Genomic DNA, 26,999 nt, shown 5'->3' on the forward strand with positions numbered 1-26,999 from the left:
TAAAGTTAAACTTTTAAAACGCTGTAGAAATAACATCACTGGTCAGAATAACATCAATTGTAATGGAATATTATAGGAGGGGGAAAATGTATGACAGAAGAAAAAAATAGTGTGAAAATTGACCAATAGATAGCGCTGTATATGTCAGAATACGTAAATGAAAACACCTGTCATGTGCATGACCCATTGAAGTTGGTATAAACACGCCAGGTATATGGCTTTTCCTCCTTTCCCATCTGGGATGTTTTTCATAACTGTCTCAATGCAGGACCACGCTCTGCTTGTAAAACTGTTGTACAAGAATGATGACTGTACACATGTCACTCTGCAGAAGTTCTGGACACAGAAGTGTTTGAAAAAAGGCGTTCGTCTGATGACTGCTGTGGGTGTAGAGAAAATGCCTTGGAAATTTGAAAAGATGAGTTCTTTTGGTGTGCAACCTGGAAGAGGGACGAAATGAATTGATTCGACGTCAGTGGAAGCAGTGGCCACAGCAATGCAGGAGGAGATGAGTGGTGGTGTGAAAACGTCTAGTGCATGGACAATTGCTTGAACATTGGACATACCCCTGGAGCATGGTGCGTAAAATCCTATGAAACATTCTTCTCTGCTATACATTCAAAATTAGCCACGTGCACAAGTTTTTTCCTGTTGACCTGCCAGCAAGTGAGACCTGTGCTTTAGGATTTCTTGCTCGCATGGAATTGGACGATTGGCTGTGGAAAATTTTGTGGATAGGTGGTGTTGGTGGTTAGTGTTTAACGTCCCGTCGACAACGAGGTCATTAGAGACGGAGCGCAAGCTCGGGTTAGGGAAGGATTGGGAAGGAAATCGGCCGTGCCCTTTCAAAGGAACCATCCCGGCATTTGCCTGAAACAATTTAGGGAAATCACGGAAAACCTAAATCAGGGTGGCCGGAGACGGGATTGAACCGTCGTCCTCCTGAATGCGAGTCCAGTGTGCTAACCACAGCGCCACCTCGCTCAGTTTTGTGGACAGACAAAGCCCACATCCATCTGACAGGATATATCAATAGACAGAATTGTCAAATATGAGCAATGGAAGATCCATACACAAATCAACCAGTACCACTTCAACCTGAAAAGGTCACTGTGTTGTGCAGGTTTATGGCATAATTTATCATAGGGCCATATTTTTTCGAAGAGACAGGTGATTATGGTCCTGTTGCCTGTACTGTCAATGGTAAGCGCTATGAGTGTCTTTTGTACAACCACGTCACTCCAGCTCTCCAACAGCGTGGATGGGATCTATTTTATGCAAGATGGCTCACCTCAGCACATTGTAAATCCAGTTAAGCAACTGCTAAAGCACCATTTTGGAAATACCAGAAATATCAGCCGCCATTTCCCTACAGCCTGGCTGTCCCGACCACCTGATCTTAATCCATGTGATTTCTGGCTGTGGGGCTATCTGAAAGATGTTGTGTTCAGTGTTCAGATTGCAAACTTAGCCGCCATTTCCCTACAGCCTGGCTGTCCCGACCACCTGATCTTAATCCATGTGATTTCTGGCTGTGGGGCTATCTGAAAGATGTTGTGTTCAGTGTTCAGATTGCAAACTTAGTTGCATTGAAGGCATGCATTGCACACCAATTTCTGAACGTTACCCCAGAAACACTTTGATCAGTTGTGGAACATGCTGTTTCTTGATTTCAACTTGTTGCACAAAATAGTGGACAGCATACTGAACATGTTTTGCGGCAGTCACATGGTAATTAACAGTTTGATTTGATTTTGATTGATGCTTTTATGCAGTTTTTGGCCTCAGGACAATTAAAAACCAATGTGATTTATGCTTTTTATGTGGTTTTTGGCCTCAGACCAATTAAAAACCAATGTAACTGATGCTTTTTATGCTGTTTTTGGCCTCAGGACAATTAAAAACTGATTTTTCTCATCCGATGTGATATGACCTTGCCGTGGTGGATGGGCTTACATAACTAAATAATGTCACACCTGCACACTGAGTAGTACAGTTTGTTTAACATCAAACGTACGCCTTAGGCATTGTTGTACGATTCATTTGTCATTTGTAGTTGACAACTATTAAATTATGATGCTTACGGCACCATCTATTGTCACATTTTGTAACTATATATTTTCTTCTGCCATACTTTTTCCCCCCTTCTCTGATAATATTCTATTGCAGTTTGATATCATTCTGATCAGTGGTGTTATTTCTACAGCAGTTTGAAAGTTTAACTTTAATTATAATCACCCTGTACTTACTTCATGAGGATTAAATTGGGATAATTCTCCTGTGCTTTCATTTGTAAAGGAACATCTGAAAACAGAGTTAAGCATTATAGCTTTTGCTTTGCTATCCTCATTTTCAGTTCCTGTCTCATTCGCAAGGGATTGAACACTAAATTGGGTGACACTAACAGCCTTTACATACGACCAGAATTTCTTTGGGTTTCTGTGAAAGATCATTTGACAATATTCTGCTAAAGTAGTCATTGAAGGCATCACACATCACTCTCCTGGCAGCCAAATGCACTTCATTCAGCATCTACCTAAAGCCCTATGAAGCCCTATGCTTTGTTTCACACCTATTACACAGTAATCCTGCATGTGCACTTGCCTCTCTCTCTCTCTCTCTCTCTCTCTCTCTCTCTCTGTGTGTGTGTGTGTGTGTGTGTGTGTGTGTGTGTGTGTGTGTGTGTGTGCGCGTGCGTGTGTGTTTCTTTTCTGAAGAAAGCTTTCATTAAAAGCTAAACGTGTAACAGTGTTTTTGTTGAGGCTTTATTGCAGCATTTACACAGAACAACTAATTTTGATGCTAAATCCTTCCTGCTACTTTGTTGTTCAGTTATTTCCAGACAGCCTACACCATCACGTTGTTTACATTTTGCCACTTCCTTTATCAAAGAAGATAAGATGCCTACATCAACAACAACAAACCCACTACAAACTGTCATTATTAAGACAAAAATCTGAATCACCAGGAGGAGTGCCTTGTGGGAGTTTCTTCCCTGAAGAACTAATACATAGGTTACTATCAACAGTGTGGCTTGCTTTGTTTGTGAACTGGTTACCATGGAAGTTCCTTTTATTGAATTTCTTGATTCATGGCATAAATCATTTTTATTGCACACTAAAGGATACGTACTTCCACAAATATGTGTAGCACTTGGGCAACAAACATTCAGTAATATGTGAACGAACTGCTTCAGCAAAATAAAAGTAAATACTAGCAAAGATAATCATTTACAGACACTAGAAACCTGCACTGTTAACAACATATACAATGTATCATATGTATAATTGCTCGAAACAGAAAGTTCAGAGTTCTTTTTGAAATAAAACTGGTTTCTGTGACGGAAAAAAGGGGGCGTGGCAGCAAACATGACTATAACTTTAAAATTTGGTATATATAGGTCATTTTTCATTTGAAACCCTATAGTGTATATATCAATATAATCAGGAAAGACTATAGAATTTAATAAAGTCATAAAACTTTTTTCACCATAAGTAGCCTGTATTCTTAACAGAGTTGCAAGATGCTTGGCTACACGATATGGCAGATCGCCAATATTGTTCATTATAAGGCAGAAAGGAACTTATTCCTTGTGTACCTTCAGAAGACCATATAACATAGGGGGGACAGCAATACATGTGTTAAGACTCTTGTTAGTGTCCTGCGACAAACCACTTTTCTTCAGGAGGCTGTTGGTCTTTCTCCCAACATTTTTAGTGGTGGTCAGCACCGATCTTGCGATACACTGAGTCAGATAATAAACATTGCATGTTTTGTACATAATCCTGTTTGTTTCACTATCAATACTTCTGACTTTGGTCATCTTTGGTGGCACTAGTGTTCAGTGTGTGTGTGTGTGTGTGTGTGTGTGTGTGTGTGTGTGTTTAATCTTTCTAGAATTATGCCAAGAACTGAGGTTTTAAATTTGCTAGTCTATTGCCTGTTCATTGTAGTTTGTGCCTTGGAAATGGCAGGGTGTACTCCCACCGAAATATTGGCGATCGCTGTAAGTATTACCAAGCTAGATTCCCGTAAGCTAATATCTTTCAGTTGTTTTATATTCTATTTCTTTACTTGGGTACTTCTTCCTTTGGCAGCCATGGCAAGTTTCTGTCTCATTTTGGCTCCTACTAGGTCATGGTCAGAATCAGAACAGCTCCTCAGAAATTGCACAAATTTTCCATATCGGATGCCCACCTCTTTGATGTCAATATATGGTCTACTTGGTTTGCTTCATTTGTTCCTGGTATTTTCCATGTCCATTTGTAGATACTTTTCGTTGGAAAACAGGTACTTACTGCCTTCAACTTCCAGAATGAGATTTTGACTCTGCAGCGGAGTGTGTGCTGATATGAAACTTCCTGGCAGATTAAAACTGTGTGCCGGACCGAGACTCGAACTCTGGACCTTTGCCTTTTGCGGGCAAGTACTCTACCAACTGAGCTACCCAAGCACGACTCATGCCCCGTCCCCACAGCTTTACTTCTGCCAGTACTTCATCTCCTACCTTCCAAACTTTACAGAAGCTCTCTTGCGAACCTTGTAGAACTAGCACTCGTGAAAGAAAGGATATTGCGGAGACATGGCTTAGCCACAGCCTGGGGGATGTTTCCAGAATGAGATTTTCACTTTGCAGCAGAGTGTGCGCTGATATGAAACTTCCTGGCAGATTAAAACTGTGTGCTGGACCGAGACTTGAACTCGGGACCTTTGCCTTTCGCGGGCAAGTGCTCTACCAACTGAGCTACCCAAGCACAACTCACACCTCGTCCCACAGCTCAACTTGTTTGTGGAAGCAAACTGTGCAACCGTCATACCACTATTATTAGTTTCATCGTTCAGGCTTTCTTTACCAAACACACTTCTGAATGCCTCTTCCTTTCTCACTTTTGCATTATAGTCACCAATAACTATTTTCAAATTGTATCTGGGTATTCTGTCACAAACATCCTGTTGTTAATCATAAAGGTTGTCCACAGTATCTTCATCTAATTCTTCCATAGGTGCATGTACATTCACAAGGTCACATTGTGAAATTTGCCTTTCATATGCAGAGTACATATTCTTGCATTATGTGGGATGAAAGCAATAACAGATCTACACACATCCTTGGAGACTATAAACCTGACTCCATACTCCCCTTGTCTTTCGTCTTTTCCCGAGTAGTATAGGGAGACTTCCTGCTTATAAATCTCTCCTCTTCTGTTCCGCCTGATTTCCTGCAGTGCAACAACTACCACTCCATACTTCAGCACCTTCTCTGCAATACTATTCATTGGTCCTGTTAGCAATGATGTACGCACATTCCATGTTCCTAATTTAAGCATCGACAAATCTATATTCCTGTCTTAGCACAGTTTATCTTCATAGAGGAGTCCAGCATTCCTTGATGAGTTATTCACAATAATAGATTTTTTACAAGGCAGGGGTATCAAATCTGCACTTAACCCCCAATCTGGAGGACTGGATTTTCATGTCGGGGTTAACGTCCCTAGAGTCGTCAATGACCTAACCTTTAGAGGCCCCCCTATCCTATGGTGTGAGACACATTTCGTTTGGCACCTCAGTTGAGACCACTCTGGCTTGGGTGACCCTGCCAGTAGCTATGCTACTAAAGGTGCCTACGATACGGTGGTATCTGCTGGAAGGGCTGGTACATGGGCTGGTAGATGCCATCATGATGAGAAAAAACAAACTGCATGTAAGGGAGGACACAGCCCCAAGTAAAGGTGCATACTTACAGTGATCCATTGTGCCTTCCAGAATGTTGAAATTATCAAGGGAATGCCATTAAAACATTCCCCAGACCATCACGCTTCATCGACTGTTGCAGAATGTTCGCTTCCAGACAATTCACACCATAAATCCATCAGTCAGATAGAGCATAAAAAGTGTATCATCTGAAAAGTCCATCTGTCACCACTCAGTGGATATCCGGTTGTGATACTGGTGCACAAATTCAAGCCCCTGTCACCAACGGACAGCAGATAGCATAGGTGCCTGCTGTGGACGCCCATAAACTGCAACATTCGATGAACTATTATTGAGGTGACACAGCTGGTAGCTCCTTGGTTTGTCTGGACTGTCATTTGCATAACAGCTGCACATCTATCCATCTGTATGTGTCTCCACAGTCATTTTTCACCCCTGTCACCTATGACACATGATGCACCACAGCATTGGTTTTGGATAGCACCATTCATGCACACTGTACCTGGACTATGACAGCATGTGAACAGTTTACAAACATAGCAATTTCAGAAATCCTTCTAGCTTTGGTCCTAAAGCCAATGACCTTGCCCTTTTGGACATCATATAAATTGCTTCATTTCTGCATTATAATGACTGCACTGTTTTCCAAGACCCCCAGGTAAATCACTTCATTTCTGCATTATGATGACAGCATTTTTTCCATTCTCCACCTCCCCCCCCCCCTTCCTTCTCACTGACACATATTACAAACCACCACTGCTAGTGATGCTGTCTGCCATTTGTGAGTGGTTATTTTGCACTGACATCAAACATAGGTGGTGATCACATTAATGTGAGTGCACCATGTATAGATCAATATAATAATTTAGCTTATATACTACTTCACAGTTGAACTACATTTTGAATAGGGCTCTAGACATAAAAAAGAAGGGCAAGTCTGAAAAGAGTTGGTGATGGAAACTGGTGCCAATAGAAATTATAGTCCTCACATGTGGAAACAGTAACTGTTGGTAGGATAATGCTTGAGTATGTTTTCAGTACATGTCAAAACACAGCTTAGGTATTACTATCAGTATTCTGACAACAGCCATGATAAAAGCTAAGAAACATATACAAAAGTACGTAACTACCATTCTCTTTTCTGTTATATTTTTCTTCAGTTCATTTTGTATGTTCCTGCTTATTTGTAATGCATCTAGATATCCTCCAACTAAAGGAACATGTGGTTCTTTTTCAAGTACAGAATTTATTGCTGCTTCTGACATGCTCTTCCATTCAGATTCATTTTTAAAGTTGAAGTTACAGTGTTCTACTGCATAAGATTCCTGAAAAAAATAAACAAAAATTGTTTGTTTGGAGAAGCTATAAACTTCTGGTGCAGAACTGTTTCAATACCAAACTTATATTTTAAGTAATCTAACAGATGACCTGCATCTCTCTTCTACATGCTTGTGCAAGCAGACTATGTTTGTATTTTATCAGACCATGCACATAAACAGAATACTGAAATTTCTCATTGCTTTGAAGCAGTATTTAAGTTAGAACATAAAAAATTTCTTCATAATGGAACAAAATCATCATATATAACATTTTATTACCATAAATAGCCACAACCAAGGCCATGGACATTTCTTTATCCATTTCATTCTACAAAATAGAAAAACTAATTTAAATGATAATATACCACCTTAGAGTACACACTTTCATTTACATTTGTTGTGGGTCTGTTATGCGTAAAGAATTGTTTTAAAGACTGTTCTCTTCTGGTGCTGAAGTCTGACTGGAAAAAATAACAATCTTGGCTGAGGTGGGTGGTAAAACATGGAAGAGACATTGAGAGGATAGTGAGGAGTATAGCAGCAGAGTTGATTAGGAACAGTGGAGCATTTAACTGACAAAGAAACAGGGAGGCAAAGGAACCAGTAAGCAACAGCTAGATGAAACACTTAGAAAACCATAATGACCCCACCCATCACAAACCCCAAAACAACCTGTTCCACCTTCTGAAACGCAGCACTGAAACTGTTCACCAGCAGGCACCATGTACAGGCAAAGGTAGGTGTGTGTGTGTGTGTGTGTGTGTGTGTGTGTGTGTGTGTGTGTGTGTGTCGCAGCACTGAAACTGTTCATCCAGCAGGCACCATGTACAGCAAAGGTAGGGGTGTGTGTGTGTGTGTGTGTGTGTGTGTGTGTGTGTGTGTGTGGGAAGGATTACACTGAAAGCTAGCAAGTTCTCTTTCTTCTGTATGTGTCCATCAACAACTCAAAGCTTCTGTCTTTTGGTGATTGGTCTCCTTTGATCCAAAAATATATACATATACTAGGGGCATGGAGCAGGGGCATAAGAGAATAAGATGTGAAAATGAATATTTGAGTGACCTAGCATTTAGCAGAAAAGTGCTCGGGGATGTGTACTGCTGGTTTTGGGACCTGTAGAGTGCAAGGGTGTATAAGGAGGAGAGAGAGAGTAGAAGTAGATGAATAACAGAAATGAGCAGAGATTGGCACCATGAAAAATGTGGAGAGGGGAAGGGAGACTACAAATAGTTATTGAAGTCACTCAGTTTATACTGGGCACTGTGCTTGACTGTTTGGTGGTCTATTTAATTATTTAATTTTCTGGTATCCATGCAAAAAACTGGAGACTAATTTCTGTTTTTCCCCACATAGAGCACTGTAAAGATAGCAAACAGAAATGCTGGCCAAGACACACAACTGCTAGAAATACACATAATTTACATTTTGTTGTGAACTGTGGAAAGAAATGTTGAGAAAGATGGCTGAATACAAATAGTCATCACAAATGAGATTTTCACAGTAATTAATGTTGCACATGTGGTGTTAATATGTATCATGTGGTTTGGAGAAATAGCCGATACTAGGAATATTTTTAAATTTGGTATAGGTGAACATTATCTCAGCTGTTAAACTAAATAAATTTCATTTGATTTTGTATACAATGTATTATATTTCAGGCTAAAATGAATAAAAAAATTAATTTGTTAAAATCGATTTGTGCTGGCCTGTGTGTGCAGTTGGAATTGCTCTTCTTTTATATATACTTGAAATTACAAAATATCTGGCATACTTAAAATTTCTATTATTAATTTGCACAGTGTGATGATATTTATTAAATTTATTTCTGGATTCATTTACAAAATAATGATATAAATTGGTGATGATTCTTCTTTCCTCAAGAAAGTTTGTAAACTCTTTTGTTTTGTAAACTCTCTGGAATATTGTTAGTACCGCAGAATGTGTAGAGTAGTGGGTATGCCTCTGATGGAATTGGACATCTTTTTAATATTGGCAATAACAAATTAACTGCTACTTGTATGTAAATGGAGACTGTTAAGTCAGTGTGATATAGAAGAATGTGACATATTAAAAGAAAAACAGTGAAATCCAAAATCATGCAACAGGCATTCTTAGTCTTTATCTAGGCATCTGGAACCCACGAAGTTAAAAAACAGCCTCAAAAATCTACCCCTGCACGTACTGCAGCCAACACTGAGAAAATGAAGATAAGCAAAAAAATGTATTTTGTACATCCTACTCCTCTCAAAGCGTTTGAAACAAAATAATTAAGCTTTTTGAAGAGATTGAAAAACTTAATGGAGATATGTGGGAGGGTACAACTACAATTGTGGGCATCATCTGGGATCAGTTGACTGATAACGAAGTTTTGTCCGTTGCAGAAGAAGAAAGGACAGTGATTTGTGTCATTTGCAGTATTTATATACAGGGTGGACATCAAAAAGAAAACAAATTTTTTTATTTTATATATATATATATATATATATATATATATATATATATATATATATATATATATATATATATATATATATATATATATATATATATATGCCTCTTTACACCGTCCCCGGTGTAAAACCTGTCCCATGCACCCTCCCACCACCACCTATTCCAGTCCTGTAACCCGGAAGGTGTACACGATCAAAGGCAGAGCCACGTGTGAAAGCACCCACGTGATTTACCAACTGACCTGCCTACACTGTGAAGCGTTCTATGTGGGAATGACCAGCAACAAACTGTCCATTCGCATGAATGGACACAGGCAGACAGTGTTTGTTGGTAATGAGGATCACCCTGTGGCTAAACATGCCTTGGTGCACGGCCAGCACATCTTGGCACAGTGTTACACCGTCCGGGTTATCTGGATACTTCCCACTAACACCAACCTGTCAGAACTCCGGAGATGGGAACTTGCCCTTCAGCATATCCTCTCTTCTCGCTATCCGCCAGGCCTCAATCTCCGCTAATTCCTAATTTCAATCTGCCGCCGCTCATACCTCACCTGTCTTTCAACATCATCTTTGCCTCTATACTTCCGTCCCGACTGACATCTCTGCTCAAACTCTTTGCCTTTACAAATGTCTGCTTGTGTCTTGTATGTATGGATGGATATGTGTGTGTGTGCGAGTGTATACCTGTCCTTTTTTCCCCCTAAGGTAAGTCTTTCCGCTCCCGGGATTGGAATGACTCCTTACCCTCTCCCTTAAAACCCATATCCTTTTGTCTTTCCTTCTCCTTCCCTCTTTCCTGACGAGGCAACCGTTGGTTGCGAAAGCTAGATTTTGTGTGTATGTTTGTGTTTGTTTGTGTTTCTATCGACCTGCCAGCGCTTTTGTTTGGTAAGTCTCATCATCTTTCTTTTTAAATATATATATATATATATATATATATATATATATATATATATATATATATATATATATATATATTTTTTTTTTTTTTTTTTTTTTTTTTTTTTTTTTTTTTTTGTGGTCTCACAGGACTGCAAGGAAAATTAATAGAGATGAGGGTAGTAGCGATGTAGCTGTGAAAGCTGTAGGATACAGCCGTGACATGTTTGAACCAATTGAAATTGTAGTCAGCAAAGAAACAGTAAAAACTGCTATATTGCAGTTGGTTTTGGAAAAATTAGTAAAGATAATGAGCAGTTAACTGGAAGGATGGACAATGATAGCAAATTTACTTCATTACAAGGACAATTAAAGGACCTAAAAACTGAAAACAATAGTAAAATGGACAGGGTACAATGCCAAATAGAAAAACTTAGTAATCAGGTTTTGGAGCTAAAAGATGCGTTGCCAGAGGGATTAAGAAGTGTGCATGAAAAAAAATCGATGTCTTAAAAAATAAACTGATTGTTTTGGAAAATGAGTTACTTGCCCAATCTGACAACAAACAAAGAATGGTGATGACATCAGAGTTGAACAGAAGGCTGTAGCAGAAAAAATGGAACATAACTTTAGTAGTTTAGATCAAAAAAATTTAAATATTGAAAACAGTATGGCAACTAATGTAAATGTTTTAGATCAAAAAATCTCAGTAGCTCAGAAAAATTGCATTCACAACAATCTGTATTCAAACAAGGGTATTGTGTGGCCCAGCATTCCAATCAAAAGTTTCCCATCAGACAATTTACATCCAGTGGATTTTCTACACCATTGTAAGGATGGTTTTGTGTCAGGCATGAGTGACAATTAAAAAATTAGATTTGTTAAAAGATGTCTTGAAGGCAAAGCTCTGTCTTGAGTAAATCTAAATTTAAGTCAGTGGGAGACATATCAAAGTTATGAAAAAACTTTTTAAAACCAATTTTGGTCGGAAGCTGAACAAGGGAGAATTAAAAGTGAAATTCTGAATGGTCCAAACCATGGGAATAGGGACGGTACCCTGAAAGAGTTCTGTAAGAACCAGCTTAAGAAATTAGCACATCTTGACAGGCCATTTGACAAAATGACTTTGATTGATACACTCAAACGGAGATTACCAGAGGGCTGAAGTGGGATTTAGTACATGGACCTGATGATTGTCTTGAACAATTTTTACAATATGTTGACAGGCTGGATAGGGCAACAGAAAGAAACATGTACCATACCAATCATAATGATACAGATTACAATGGTAACAACTACAGAAACAGAGATCGGGGTAACTTCAATCACAGTCAAAATGGTAACAGAGACAGAAATTTTGAACTTCACCAGAATAGGAACAATGGGTGTAACAATACAGGAAAAACAATCATAGAGGCAACTATTCAGGAAACAATAGTCCACCTCAACCAAGATCCACAGTTTGGTGGCGAGGAAACACAGTAAGTGCAGGACCCCACAATTTACACTTACTATTAGACAATAATAACAGCATTAATAATGTGGCACAGGTATCTGAAGTTCAACGGAAGCAACATCAGATTTCTCTTTTATTTTTTTATCAAAAGTTTTGCAATAGTATTTTTAATTATAATGATGTAGGTAATAATCACAAATGAGAATATGAGACTAATGACAATTTTGATGTTGTGTGCACTAATGATTTCTTCTCTTGGTCAGAAAACAGTGTTATTGGTGTATGTAAAATAGGTGATGACTGTAGTGGATCTGAAGTAGGTGGTATTTTTGATGTCGATGTGAATGAGAGCTGTGTAGTAACTGAGGTTGGGAAGTATGAGACTGGTAGCTTATTGCAAATGAATGTAGGTGAGGTGTGTGACTTTGATGGTGATGAGACTTGTGTTGTTAATGATGTTGTTAATGAAGTAGTTTTGGAAGAATATGGTGATGATAATGATGATGATGAATATCAAGTATTTGTGGAGTTTAAGAATAATGAAGTTTCAGAGTTATTTGTGAATACAGATACAATGAGTGATGCATGTGATGATGTAAGTGAAGGCATGGAATACCAAATAGTTAGCTGTGGTTAGTCAAAATTTGTATCCAAATTGGTGGAATGAAGTGAAAGAGGATCTAAGTGGGAAGTGTAATTTTGACAGTAATATATTTTGTGTTCCTTCGGTAATAAGTGATGTTACTCATGCTATGGAATCCATTCATTGTGTTCAATCTCCACCTGAGAACATGAGTAACCAAAGTAACGCAATGATATCAGTAAAGTTCATAAAAACCCTGCAAAAACAGCGTGGATGTAGCATTTGATGAAATAGAATGTGATCTTATACATGAAGTGTCTAATAACAGAGATGATGATTCAGATTCTGTATGTCCTTACATTAAGATTAAGATCGATCAGTGGAAAGGGAACTATTTGATTGATACAGGTAGTCCAATTTGTCGTATATCTGGACAATTTAGAGACAATATTTAGTAAGAATTTTGTGGAAATGTCCATTGCACATGTAAAGATAAGTGGAGTTACTGGTAAGCAAAGCAAGTTTGTAAAATGACAAGTACTGTTAACATTTGATGTAGAGGACAAAACCTTTGAAGATGAATGCATAATTATCCCTAGTCTAGAAGAAAATATACACTATGTCTGCAGATTTATAAGACTATGTAATTGTGTATCGTTTTTCATGAATTTAGTGTGTAAGATGATGTGATTTTTAACTTTCTGTCTTCTCTATTGACTGAGTTTAAATCTGTTTGTAGATTCAGAAAACTATATAATTGTGTTTTGTTTGTCTGGAATTTAGTATGTAAGATGATGTGATTTCTGGAGTTGTGTCTTATCTATTGATTGAGTTAAAATCTATGATACACTATATACTTACGTTTTGCAATAGACATGTGCATTAGAATTCGCTTGCATTTAACTCTGTTCATTAATGTTTCACATGCGAACACTTTTTAATTTCAACTGACATAAATCCCACATAACTGACTTTGCAAATGAATAGGGAGAACATATCTTGTGTGATGTGAAGAAGGTATTGAACAGCATATTTCATACACAAAACAGTGTTTCAGGATTTGATGTGAATGCTAGACAGGAAGTTAGCTGCCCACTGAATCATGTGATGAGAACTCTAGGGAGTAAACTGAAAGATGTGTGCAGATTCTCTCCCCACACTGCTGTATGGCTGTATCCTGCTGCACCAGTCAACTTACAAGAGATCATAGGAGCTGGGTAATGTACTCGAGCGTCTGTCAACTACATTAGTGTTGTGACTGATATTTGTGAATTGTTAGCCAAGACTGCTAAAGACAGTGTTATTCTGCATAAATGCATGTTTTTTCAAGTAGGGAATTAACTTCCCAACACATTATGTATGCAACTTTAAGTCAGTACATATATATGTATTTTTTTTTATCAACTGTGATGAATCTTCTAGGTCTTTATGTTTGTAGGTTAGCTTATATGGACAGTCAGCAAATAGTATGGAAGACATTTACTAGTATAGTCATAACAGGATGCATACATGTTTGCTTTCATACACAGATTTTGGTCCTCAACCTACACGACTGTGTCATCATTCAAAGCTAATTCTGTTTACCTGTATTTATCCTGAGTATTGCAATATTGTATCTGATTGGAATTTGATTTGTGGACGTACTCGTGCTTAGCTCTGTTTTGGGTACCCCTGGTTATCGCGACTGTGCGTGTGTACTCAAGGAGCACGTACAACTATTGATTGAGGATAGATTCTTCTTATAATTACTCTTTGCATATAATTGAACTTATTGATGTGATTATGAGCTTTATTCATTTTGTTGTGTCAAAACATTTTTTGCTGGTTTGTACCCAACGTGGTCTGAATTCATGGGTCAGCCCCCACATTGTAAACTTATGCCCTAATATTTTTTCATTATTTTGTCCTTTAATGAACCAACATACCCTTAAATACTATGGTTTATGTGGCTGATTAATACCTACTCATGATTGAGTATATCCTTCTTCTCTTTTCAAGACTCTGAATGAGTGATTTCATGGATGTAAACTTACAATCTGTAACTCTAGTATTTTACATTTTCTCTGTATTTATTTCTATTGTTTAGTGTTTTGACTTTGTATTTTTTGTCTTGTGACAGTATATTCCACATATGTGAAAATGTGAATGCCATATCCTGATATATGTACAGATTATGATTTGTATAGTAGATATTTTTCTTATGTTTTCTGTAATATGTTATGTATCAGATACTTCTATACATCACTATATTCTATCTTTTGGCTTCATTTTGTACACTTTTTGGCAAACCTTGTTGTCTGTCACAAAATATTGTAAACACACTGTTTCCAAAATTTGAGAGGGGGATTTTGTAATGGGACACCCTTCTCTAACTTTGTTTTTAATATAAATAGCCAATACCTAATATTTTTTAATCTTGTATAGGTGAACATTATCTCAGCTGTTTAACTAAATGAATTTCATTTCATTTTATATACAATGTATTATATTTCAGGCTAAAATGTATAAAAATATTAATTTGTTAAAATTGATATGTGCTGGCCCTGTGTGTGCAGTTGGAATTACTCTTCTTTTAGAAACATTTTAAATTGTGAAATATCTGGCATACTTAAAATTTCTATTATTAATTTGCACAATCTGATGATATTTATTAAATTTATTTCGGGATTCATTTACAAAATAATGATGTGACTTAGTGATGAGCCTTCTTTTGTCAAGAAAGTTTGTAAACGCTTTTGTTTTGTAAACTCTTTGGAATATTGTTAGTACCACAGAATGTGTTGAGTAGTGGGCATGGCTATCAGGGAATCGAAGGTGTTTTCAGTTCTGGCAATAACATTGTAATTGTTCGTTTTATGGAAGTGGAGATTGTAAAGTCAGTGTGATATAGAAGAATGTGACATAATAAAAATAAAATTTTTAAAAAAGGCAGGTGCAATCAGAAATCACGCAACAGGCATTCCTAATATTTATCTAGCCACCTGGCACCCATGAAGTTAAAAAGTTTCAGCCTCAAGAATCTACCCCTAGACATACTGCAGCAAACTAGAAAATGAAGGTAAAAAAAAATGTATTTTGTACATCTTACTCCTCTAGAAGCATTTGAAACAATGTAATTAACCTTTTTGAAGAAACTGAAAAATTTAATGGTGATGTGTGGGAGGGAAAGATTACAAGGCTTAGTGGTAATGTGTGAGAAGGATTCCTGTTCATTACTATGATTTCTGTCTGTCATTTATCATTTCTTTCACCTTTGGCAGTGTTTGTTGATGTGAAAAATATTGAGTTACACCATGGTCCAAAAACCATGTTCAGCTGTAGGTCCCCTAAAACTAGCTGGGTAAATCAGTTCAAAGGAAGAAGGAAGACAACAGTGTACTGCCTTCAGGAGAGCCATGCCTAGTAAAACCAATGTGGTGTCCAAAACAACATTTGGATTGATGACAGCTTTACTTACTATATGTATCTCCAGCAAACATTCACAGGTCCTATAAAAAGATATGAGAGTGGAGTCAACTGAGACAGAACCTTGAATTCCTGACCAAATTTAATGCAAATGGAGTGCAGCAGATGCCTCTCATATAGTTCTTCTTGCAGTACTTCACATCAGTACTCACTCATTCCTTTGATACTTAGCCCCCTTAAAAGATAAGGGTTTTTTTTATATACAGGCTTCCTCCATTCCTTCAGTCTACATAGTTAAACCAAGATTCTCATGCCACAAAATATTCCACTGTCACCCCAATTAGTATTCATGAAAGTATGCCCAAGGTTAAAAGAAACAGAGAACTGACAATGCTTAACATTCACATATCAGGAACCTGGGTTCCCCAAAACTGACCATGATTGGCTGAGCTCCATAAAGTGTTGCCATTTGGCACAAATCAGGTACAAGAGAAACAGCAGTCATTACTACAAATAATCAGACCACAAGATGCTACAGCAAGCAGCATACCATCAGAAAACTTAAGAGGATAAAGACATATGAACTGGATACAATCAAAGAAAAAACTTAGATGTAACAGGAGAAATAAAAACAAAAACATAAAACAAAGTAAAGACTGTCTTCCTCAATATTGTAAACTTCACATTAAGAATCAAACATCTTAAATAACATATCTTTCCAACCTTGTTATATGGATGTAGAGAGATTACTCTGAACACAAAAACAAATAAAGAAAACTACGCTATTTAAAATGCAGATGTACAGATATAAAGTTGTCTGTGCTTATAAAGTCAGAAACTCCTGCATTAAGTAGAAAAAACTGTCAATAATCATCATAAAATTTCTAACATTTCTGTGATTTGTTCTGATAATGTACACATCATGCATGAGGAAAACTTGTCAGAAAATCTTTAAAGCATCAGGAAAATTAATAACTCAAAAACTTCATCAACATTTATAGGAAATTTATTAAGCTACTTCCATTGTGATAGATTTATTTACTCGTTCAGCACTTACAAAGGCAATCATTCTTACATTAATTACAATACACTTATACAACTATGATAACAATACTCTTTACAGGTGCTCTTATAATACTATACAACATTACAAATACCCTCGAACCACTTAACAACAACGGCCAGATGCACTAAAGCCTCCCAGCTCGCACAAAGGCAAATTGGTCATTGTGGTAGAGAGAGAAAAGGACTGCCAACATTGTCCTCAAAGGCCTCTGTATAACATGAGGAGAAGGAAGAGGAGATTGTTGAAGGCTATGATAATACAACCCCGAGAAAATAAACATGCAATGAGTGCAAGTAGAGTAAACACGATTGAAGATACCTACAGGTTATTCTTAAATTGCTGGTGGGTTAGTAGGAAATGTATTCAAATCTAATCATCCTCTTGCCATCTACGAATTATTTTACTTCAAAATACCTGGTCTTCTCACTTTTAGCTAACCTGGTACACTGCAGTTGCCAGTGAGCACATTTCTTTAAGGCAGTTTTGAGTACAATGACAATAAACTGTACATAAAAATAATATACACTCGTATAATTTTAGCCAAAAATTGTGTTTGGATTAAAATTCAATATCAGAAAAAAATGCAATTAATACAGCAATGGAAATCTTCTCATTCCATTTACAAGTGGTCAATCTATTAAACAAACATCACAATTTCAATTCGTTGTTTTTTTGTTACCTGTACTGATGCATAAAACTGCCTGTTGTTAAAGACACTTCCAATTGTCTTGTAGTTATGATCAGCTTTTTTATTGGGTTGTACTTTGCCACCACAAGGATTTTCATGTCTATAGCGAGTCCCTAAAAAACGAAAAATTAGTTACATTTCCAATGGAAACTTTAGAATATACACCAAGAAGTTAATTTACAGGTTATCAACTTCATGTGTCTTTAAATATTGTTGCTGCATGCTGACCATTTACAGAGATGCTCACATTACAGGTGAGAATATTCACTTTAATAATTACAAAAAATGAGCTACAAGATTCTAAATAAAAATACTTCTTTGGAATTAAAGAAGTAGCCCAGAAGAAACTGTTTTATCTTATTTTTCAATTTAGCTGTGCTATTTATCAGCCACTTAATAATGTTGGGTAAGTTCAAACATTTTGGTAGCAGCATTATTCACAACTTTCTCAGCTAAACTCAGTTTTCTACATCTACATCTTCATCTACATTTATACTCTGCAAGCCACCCAATGGTGTGTGGCGGAGGGCACTTTACGTGCCACTGTCATTACCTCCCTTTTCTGTTCCAGTCGCGTATGGTTCGCGGGAAGAACGACTGTCTGAAAGCCTCCGTGCGCACTCGAATCTCTGTAATTTTACATTCGTGATCTCCTCAGGAGGTATAAGTAGGGGGAAGCAATATATTCGATACCTCATCCAGAAACGCACCCTCTCGAAACCTGGCGAGCAAGCTACACCGCGATGCAGAGTGCCTCTCTTGCAGAGTCTGCCACTTGAGTTTGCTAAACGTCTCCGTAACGCTATCACAGTTACCAAATAACCCTGTGACGAAACGCGCCACTCTTCTTTGGATCTTCTCTATCTCCTCTGTCAACCCGATCTGGTACGGATTCCACACTGATGAGCAATACTCAAGTATAGGTCGAACGAGTGTTTTGTAAGCCACCGCCTTTGTTGATGGACTACATTTTCTAAGGACTTTCCCAATGAATCTCAACCTGGTACCCGACTTACCAACAATTAATTTTATATGATCATTCCACTTCGAATCGTTCCGCACACATACTCCCAGATATTTTACAGAAGTAGCTGGTACCAGTGTTTGTTCCGCTATCATATAATCATACAATAAAGGATACTTCTTTCTATGTATTCACAATACATTACATTTGTCTATGTTAAGGGTTAGTTGCCACTCCCTGCACCAAGTGCCTATCCGCTGCAGATCTTCCTACATTTCGCTGCAATTTTCTAATGCTGCAATTTCTCTGTATACTACAGCATCATCCGCGAAAAGCCGCATGGAACTTGCAACACTATCTACTAGGTCATTTATATATATTGTGAAAAGCAATGGTCCCATAACACTCCACTGTGGCACACCAGAGGTTACTTTAACGTCTGTAGACGTCTCTCCATTGATAACAACATATTCTGTTCTGTTTGCTAAAAACTCTTCAATCCAGCCACACAGCTGGTCTGATATTCCATAGGCTCTTACTGTGTTTATCGGGCAATAGTGCAGAACTGTATCGAACGCCTTCTGGAAGTCAAGGAAAATAGCATCTACCTGGGAGCCTGTATCTAATATTTTCTGGGTCTCATGAACAAATAAAGCGAGTTGGGTCTCACACGATCGCTGTTTCCAGAATCCATGATGATTCCTACAGAGCAGATTCTAGGTTTCCAGAAACGACATGATACTCGAGCAAAAAACATGTTCTAAAATTCTACAACAGATCGACGTCAGAGATATAGGTCTATAGTTTTGCGCATCTGCTTGACGACCCTTCTTGAAGACTGGGATTACCTGTGCTCTTTTCCAATCGTTTGGAACCTTCCCTTCCTCTAGAGACTTGCGGTACACGGCTGTTAGAAGGGGGGGCAATTTCTTTCACGTACTCTGTGTATAATCGAATTGGTATAACGTCAGGTCCAGTGGACTTTCCTCTGTTGAGTGATTCCAGTTGCTTTTCTATTCCTTGGACACTTATTTCGATGTCAGCCATTTTTTCGTTTGTGCGAGGATTTAGAAAAGGAACTGCAGTGTGGTCTTCCTCTGTGAAACAGCTTTGGAAAAAGGTGTTTAGTATTTCAGCTTTACACGTGTCATCCTCTGTTTCAATGCCATCATCATCCCAGAGTGTCTGGATATGCTGTTTCGAGCCACTTACTGATTTAACGTAAGACCAGGACTTCCTAGGATTTTCTGTCAAGTCAGTACAGAGAATTTTACTTTCGAAATCAATGAACGCTTCATGCATAGCCCTCCTTACGCTAACTTTGACATCGTTTAGCTTCTGTTTGTCTGAGAGGTTTTGGCTGCGTTTAAACTTGGAGTGAAGCTCTCTTTGCTTTAGCAGTAGTTTCCTAACTTTGTTGCTGAGCCACGGTGGGTTTTTCCCGTCCCTCACAGTTTTACTCAGCACGTACCCGTCTAAAATGCATTTTACGATTGCCTTAAACTTTTTCCATAAACACTCAACATTGTCAGTGTCGAAACAGAAATTTTCATTTTGATCTGTTAGGTAGTCTGAAATCTGCCTCCTATTACTCTTGCTAAACAGATAAACCTTCCTCCCTTTTTTTATATTCCTATTAACTTCCATATTCAGGGATGCTGCAATGGCCTTATGATCACTGATTCCCTGTTCAGCACTTACAGAGTTGAAAAGTTCAGGTCTGTTTGTTATCAGTAGGTCCAAGATGTTATCTCCATGAGTCAGTTCTCTGTTTAATTGCTCGAGGTAATTTACAGATAGTGCACTCAGTATAATGTCACTCGATGCTCTGTCACCCGTCCTAAACATCTGAGTGTCCCAGTCTATATCTGGTAAATTGAAATCTCCACCTAAGACTATAACATGCTGAGAAAATTTATGTGAAATGTATTCCAAATTCTCTCTCAGTTGTTCTGCCACTAATGCTGCTGAGTCCGGAGGTCGGTAAAAGGAGCCAATTATTAACCTAGCTCGGTTGTTGAGTGTAACCTCCACCCATAATAATTCACAGGAACTATCCACTTCTACTTCACTACAGGATAAACTACTACAAACAGCGACAAGCACGCCACCACCGGTTGCATGCAATCTATCCTTTCTAAACACCGTCTGTGCCTTTGTAAAAATTTCGGCAGAATTTATCTCTGGCTTCAGCCAGCTTTCTGTACCTATAACAATTTCAGCTTCGGTGCTTTCTATCAGCGCTTGAAGTTCCGGTACTTTACCAATGCAGCTTCGACAGTTTACAATTACAATATCGATTGCTGCTTGGTCCCCGCATGTCCTGACTTTGCCCAGCACCCTTTGAGGCTGTTGCCCTTTCTGTACTTGCCCGAGGCCATCTAACCAAAAAAAAAAAAACCGCCCAGTCCATACCACACAACCCGTTACCCATGTAGCTGCTTGCTGCATGCAGTGGACTCCTGACCTATCCAGCGAAACCCGAAACCCCACCACCCAATGGCGCAAGTCGAGGAATCTGCAGCCCACACGGTCGCAGAACCGTCTCAGCCTCTGATCAGACCCTCCACTCGGCTCTGTACCAAAGGTCCGCAGTCAGTCCTGTCGACGATGCTGCATATGGTGAGCTCTGCTTTCATCCCGCTAGCGAGACTGGCAGTCTTCACCAAATCAGATAGCCGCCGGAAGCCAGAGAGGATTTCCTCCGATCCATAGTGACACACATTATTGGTGCCGACATGAGCGACCACCTGCAGATGGGTGCACCCTGTACCCTTCATGGCATCCAGAAGGATCCTTTCCACATCTGGAATGACTCCCCCCGGTATGCACACGGAGTGAACATTGGTTTTCTTCCCCTCTCTTGCTGCCATATCCCTAAGAGGCCCCATTACGTGCCTGACGTTGGAGCTCCCAACTACCAGTAAGCCCACCCTCTGCGACCGCCCGGATCTTGCAGACTGAGGGGCAACCTCTGGAACAGGACAAGCAGCCATGTCCGGCCGAAGATCAGTATCAGCCTGAGACAGAGCCTGAAACCGGTTCGTCAGACAAACTGGAGAGGCCTTCCGTTCAGCCCTCCGGAATGTCTTTCGCCCCCGGCCACACCTCGAGACGACCTCCCACTCAACCACAGGTGAGGGATCAGCCTCAATGTGGGCAGTATCCCGGGCAGCCACAGTCGTAGTCTGATCAGGGGATGCGTGGGACGAGCTGGCCATCCCCGATAAACCCCCATCCGGACCCCCACAATGATGCCCATTGGCAACAGCCTCAAGCTGTGAGACCGAAGCCAACACTGCCTGAAGCTGGGAGCGAAGGGATGCCAACTCAACCTGCATCCGAACACAGCAGTTGCAGTCCCTAACTATGCTAAAAACTGTTGTGAAAATAACGTCTGAACTAATCTACATAGAGCACAAACAAATCAACACAAAATTTAAATGGTTATTAAAATACAAGATTGCCTAGTAAATGCAGTAATGCTCCTACTTGCGCACTGCTGACACACTGCTCGGCGGCGGAAGGAGACTACGCAATTTTACACTATTCAGGTACTAAAACGCGATGCTAGAACTCTCAAATACTATAGTACGCCCGAAATTCATGAATTAAACAATGCAAGTACCAAAAACATGCAAAGAAATTAAGAATTAAACTATGTAACAAATAAGTGAGCTAGGTGTATACGACTTTCTGCTGGCAGCTGCTTATCCAACGGCGGCAGGGAGCACACTGGCTGTGACCAACCGACATTGGTCGTTCAAAACAAAAACAGAAGACAGACGACTACGCGAATTTACACTATTCAGGTACTAAAACGCGATGCTACAACTCTCAAATACTATAATACGCCCAAAATTTATGAATTAAACAATGCAAGTACCAAAAACACGCAAAGAAATTAAGAATTAAACTATGTAACAAATAAGTGAGCTAGGAGTATACGACTTTCTGCTGGCAGCTGCTTATCCAACGGCGGCAGGGAGGTCATTTATATATCTGGTATTGCAATTATGGAGATCTCTCTAATTAATTATTTACAACAAAAAATTATGAAAGACACTATCTAATGTCATCCTCTATGTAAAATACATAATCCTGAAACAACTGTCTACGCGACACTCATGGGTGAGCACCACATATAGAATAAAATGAATGGTCATTTTTCCACACAAATTTTCATTAAATATACAAAGTTTTGTAGCAATGTGGAACCATAATTATTTCATGAACATTCAAAAGGACAGCTAATATATTCAAGGCACTTGCTGACTGTAAAACTATCACGTAGAAATGAATACAATTGTTGACTGCTGCTGGCATTTATTTATTCTAATTTCAATATTATATATTTTACTTAACAATATTATTTATTTTGTAGCATGGTTCAAAAAACAACAGGTGCTGAACAGAAAACTAGATTAAGGGAACAGAGGAATATAAAAATGGAATGGCACAAGCAACAAAGTAAAATGTGTACATAAATTTAAAAGAAACAGAGGATAAAATAAAATTCTCAATATGACCATCAGTTATGAATCAGAATTCATTATGTCCCAGAAGGTCCTTGAAATTTTACCAAAACTGGACTGTGCACCTGAGGTCTGATCACTTTCACCTAAATCATGAAGTGAGCAACAGAAAGCTTTCTTGCATGGTCAGTATTACTGTCTACATTGCCTCATCACATCTAAAACTTAGAACATATGAAGCAAAGTTCAATGCCAGCTACAGTAAAACCCTTGTCAAAGAAGAGCATCAACCAGCAATTTAAGTCAAAAGTTAACAGAAATACTACAAACTGATATTGAATCTTTAACAGATCTTGTATTTAGTAAATAAAAGTGTAAGTTCCTCAATTTTTGTTTATTTGGTTCCTAATATGTAAGTGTAGTGGCAATATATTCCTCTTAATATTTACAGTTTCTTCTGTAAACCAGATATGATATGACTAGTAAAGACAGTAGTTTTTCAGAATGGCTTTGTTCATTTCTGAGACCAGTTTCATGTATCACAGCCACATTGTCCATGTTGAACTTTGTTGTGGACACTATGCTGACTCAATCTGGAGCAGATTCTGAGAAATGAAAACAGGTGGCAACTCAGCCTTGTACTGGAATTGATAAGGTTTCACTAGAATGGAATCTCTATTTTTTCCTGACTTCTTTCTTCACTCAATTAAGGTATTCATTTTTCAGTGTCAGAATCTGTAATTTAATATTTCTCGTACAGTGATAGGGTTACCACATTCTAATTTGGAGCATATTTTCTACTTCTCTTTTTTCTTGCTCCTTTATGAGAGGTGAAATATCAGTCCTGTCGATTGACACATACAGAAGTACGCTCATTATTCTAGCATCCAGAACTATCAATTCGTTCCTTGGGGAGGCGAGGCAGATGGATTCGGAAAGATTATAAAGGAAGGGCAGATTCTCAGACCACAAGATGAAGGGGACCTACTTGTCGCATATTGATATTTCATCTCCTGAAGGTACATAAGGGCCAGAAATTCTGTAATAATTTTGTAGTTTTCTTGAGATATTTTTCCATTCCATACAGTTGACAATGACATACACTTTTCTATAACTTTATGGTCATGCAAATGATCACAGAATATATTCTGGATTGTGTATTCTTTTGTCAGACCCTTGAAAGAGGAAATAACAGAGCAGAAGCTTTGTTTCTCTATTTAGGTGGAACACAGACAGCATATCACACAACACAATGCACGAAACAGCTGCAAAAAGATGAGGGGGAATAGCAGACTATATATATGAGAAATGTTCTCCCCTCTATCCTTCCCACCCATCCCACAATGGTATTCCACTGTCCAGCTATCCTACACAATTTACTTGTCCATCCCTATACAACCCCTGCTCGCAACGCCCTACCTCATGGCTCATATCCCCCTAGATGCAAGATCTGTCCAATACATCCTCCCACCACCACCTACTCCAGTCCAGTTACAAGCAGCACCTATCCCATCAAAGGCAGGACTGCCTGTGAAATCAATCATGTGATCTACAAGCTAAGCTGCAACCACTGTGCTGCATTCTATGTGGGCATGACAACCAACAAGCAGTCTGTCCTCACGAATAGCCATCGACAAACTGTAGCCAAGAAACAAGTGGACCACCCTGTTGCAGAGCAAGCTGCTCAACGTAACATCCTTCATGTCAGTGACTGCTACACAGCCTGTGCCATGTGGATCCTTCCCACCAATATCAGCTTTTCCGAATTGCACAGGAGGGAACTTTCTCTGCAATATACCCTACATTCCCATAACCCTCCAGGCCTCTTTGTTAGTCATTGTCCTTACCCATCCACCCCTTCTTGTTCCTATTCCAGCACTACACAGCCCTCATTCCACCATTGCATCCAGTCTTTTTACTTCTCTCCTTTTCCACTACCCCCCCCCCCCCCCCCCCCCACACACACACACACTTCACCCTTGCCCACCGTCTAACCTCCAGACTGCACATAGCTGCCCTGCCCTCTCTCCACCTTTTCCCTGTGTGTTCCCCAGCAGCACTTCACTGTGCCCCAACCTACCTACTTTCGTTGCCTAGTTTCTAAATCAGCATCTTCCATTAGCTCCAACAAATCATAGCAGAGAAGTTGTCAATAAGATTCCCCAGTAACGTTTTGGTCAAAAATATACGGTCCTATCAAGTAACCATTTAAAATTCCACACCAGACCATTAATGACCATTTGTGTTGATCGTCAACGGATCTGTTCCAGTGTGGATTGACAGGGAACCAATAATGACAATCATGACTATTTAATTCACCATTGTTTTTGAATGTGGCTTCATTAGTGAACATAACGTATCTAAAATCATTGCCACCTCTTACCATTTACAAGGCCCATTGGCAGAAATGCACGCGTATTTGCATATCTTTCGGCGTTAATGCCTGTGTCAGTGCGATATGATATGCATGATAAATATGTGCCTTCAAAATTTTCAAAACAGTTGATTCGCTGTTCCAGTTGTCTCTGAATAGCATGACTATTAATTTTGGGATCCAGTTGAACACAGGAGAGAACGGTAAGGTTATGAGCATCATTTTCATTGTATTCGCGATGATGAGGTGGATGGTGCATGCATCCATTTCGAGCTCGTTGAGCGCAACTTCAAATAATGTTTTTGCTTGGATGTCGTCTGTTTGGGAAATGATCTGCATATGACTGCACAGCTGCAGTATAATTGTTATGGCATTTACCTAAAATTAACATTATATCAACACTCTCTGTAGGATAGTGACCCATGTTTCGCTAAAGAATAATTTACTTTTGTTAGCTGATGTTTACAGTTCACAATCTGAAAGTGAAGTGACATCTATTCACATTGCACTGACCTTTATACTGAGCAATAGTTTGCAGTTTGGCCACAGTAGTGCCACAGTCTGGTTAGTAATGCAATTGTGAAGAGTTCCCTAGTGAGACTTTAATACCGTTCTGCCTCCCTCCAACAAAAACTGTGGTGGGTAGGATACATTTTGATACAATATACCTTAATTTGGCATAATGAGAGAACTGGTGCACATTTTGTATTGATTTGATGTGTCTTTCTCGGATCATTCTAAATAAATTGGAGTTCTTCCCCAAATTAAAATTTTTCTCGATTGCTGCGCCATCTGTCAATGGTTTAAAAAAATGTTTCACACAAAACTTGATTACTTTTTATGGAGAATCCGAATCTGAAATAAAAAATGGGGGTTTCCATTTAAGATTTAAAAGGGGGCTGGGGCTGGGGGTCATGTGTGGTATTATTTGATGTCCCCCTTTGAGCTTAAGAACTTGTCTTACGCACTATTTTTATCCAATGTATAGTTTTTGAGATAATCTCATCTGAAACTTCAGATGGACCACCCTGTATATTCTCCTAGGAATCCTATATAACAAAGTATATGCAAAAGCCCTATGAAGTGTCAAGAACAGGAGAGATGTACTAGCTAATTGAATTTTGGGTCAGGACTCAAAGAATGCTTGGATAGCTCAGTCACTAACAGACTGTGTGCCAATACAAAAAGGAAAAGATCCATCTTTAAGTTCAGGTAGTTCTACTACAGTGTACACTCTGGTGGGAGTGGAAGATTCATTCTGGAAAAATAATGACAAAAAGACAGAAGGCCAGAATAGGAATCAACACAAGTCAGTGAAGTAACACTACACAATCAACAAAACTGATCATAACAACTAAAGAGAACTGAGTGAAGAACATGAGGAGAATTCTGCAGTGTAATGTTACACTGAAGGAAATGAGAAAAAAGTTCATGAGACAGGCAACAGAGCAAATTAAAATTTGTTATGTAATAAGTGCTTAAACGTCACATTATGCCACAAAGCATTGCCTACCAATACAGCCCATTTCATAGTGAATCAATTATCACATGTTTAGACCTGTGCAGATTTATATTACACAAAACAAGAACGTAAAATATGTTTCCAGCGACGTGATCCAACATTAAT

At 38.8% G+C, this 26,999-nt stretch overlaps 1 protein-coding gene across 1 annotated transcript in view; it reads right to left on the reverse strand.

Annotated features, from left to right (window-relative positions):
- Positions 1 to 26,999, reverse strand: part of LOC126171271 (centrosomal protein of 76 kDa-like) — a 146,349-nt gene that overhangs the window by 15,517 nt on the left and 103,833 nt on the right. The window contains exons 7-8 of the mRNA XM_049920788.1: positions 17,551 to 17,672; positions 6,843 to 7,037 (exon numbers count right to left, since the gene is read on the reverse strand). Of these exons, the coding sequence (XP_049776745.1) occupies positions 6,843 to 7,037; positions 17,551 to 17,672 (317 nt within the window). The remainder of the gene's footprint in view (positions 1 to 6,842; positions 7,038 to 17,550; positions 17,673 to 26,999) is intronic.

This window comes from Schistocerca cancellata, chromosome 1 (genome assembly GCF_023864275.1).
Source record: "Schistocerca cancellata isolate TAMUIC-IGC-003103 chromosome 1, iqSchCanc2.1, whole genome shotgun sequence".
Taxonomy (NCBI): Eukaryota; Metazoa; Arthropoda; class Insecta; order Orthoptera; family Acrididae; genus Schistocerca; species Schistocerca cancellata.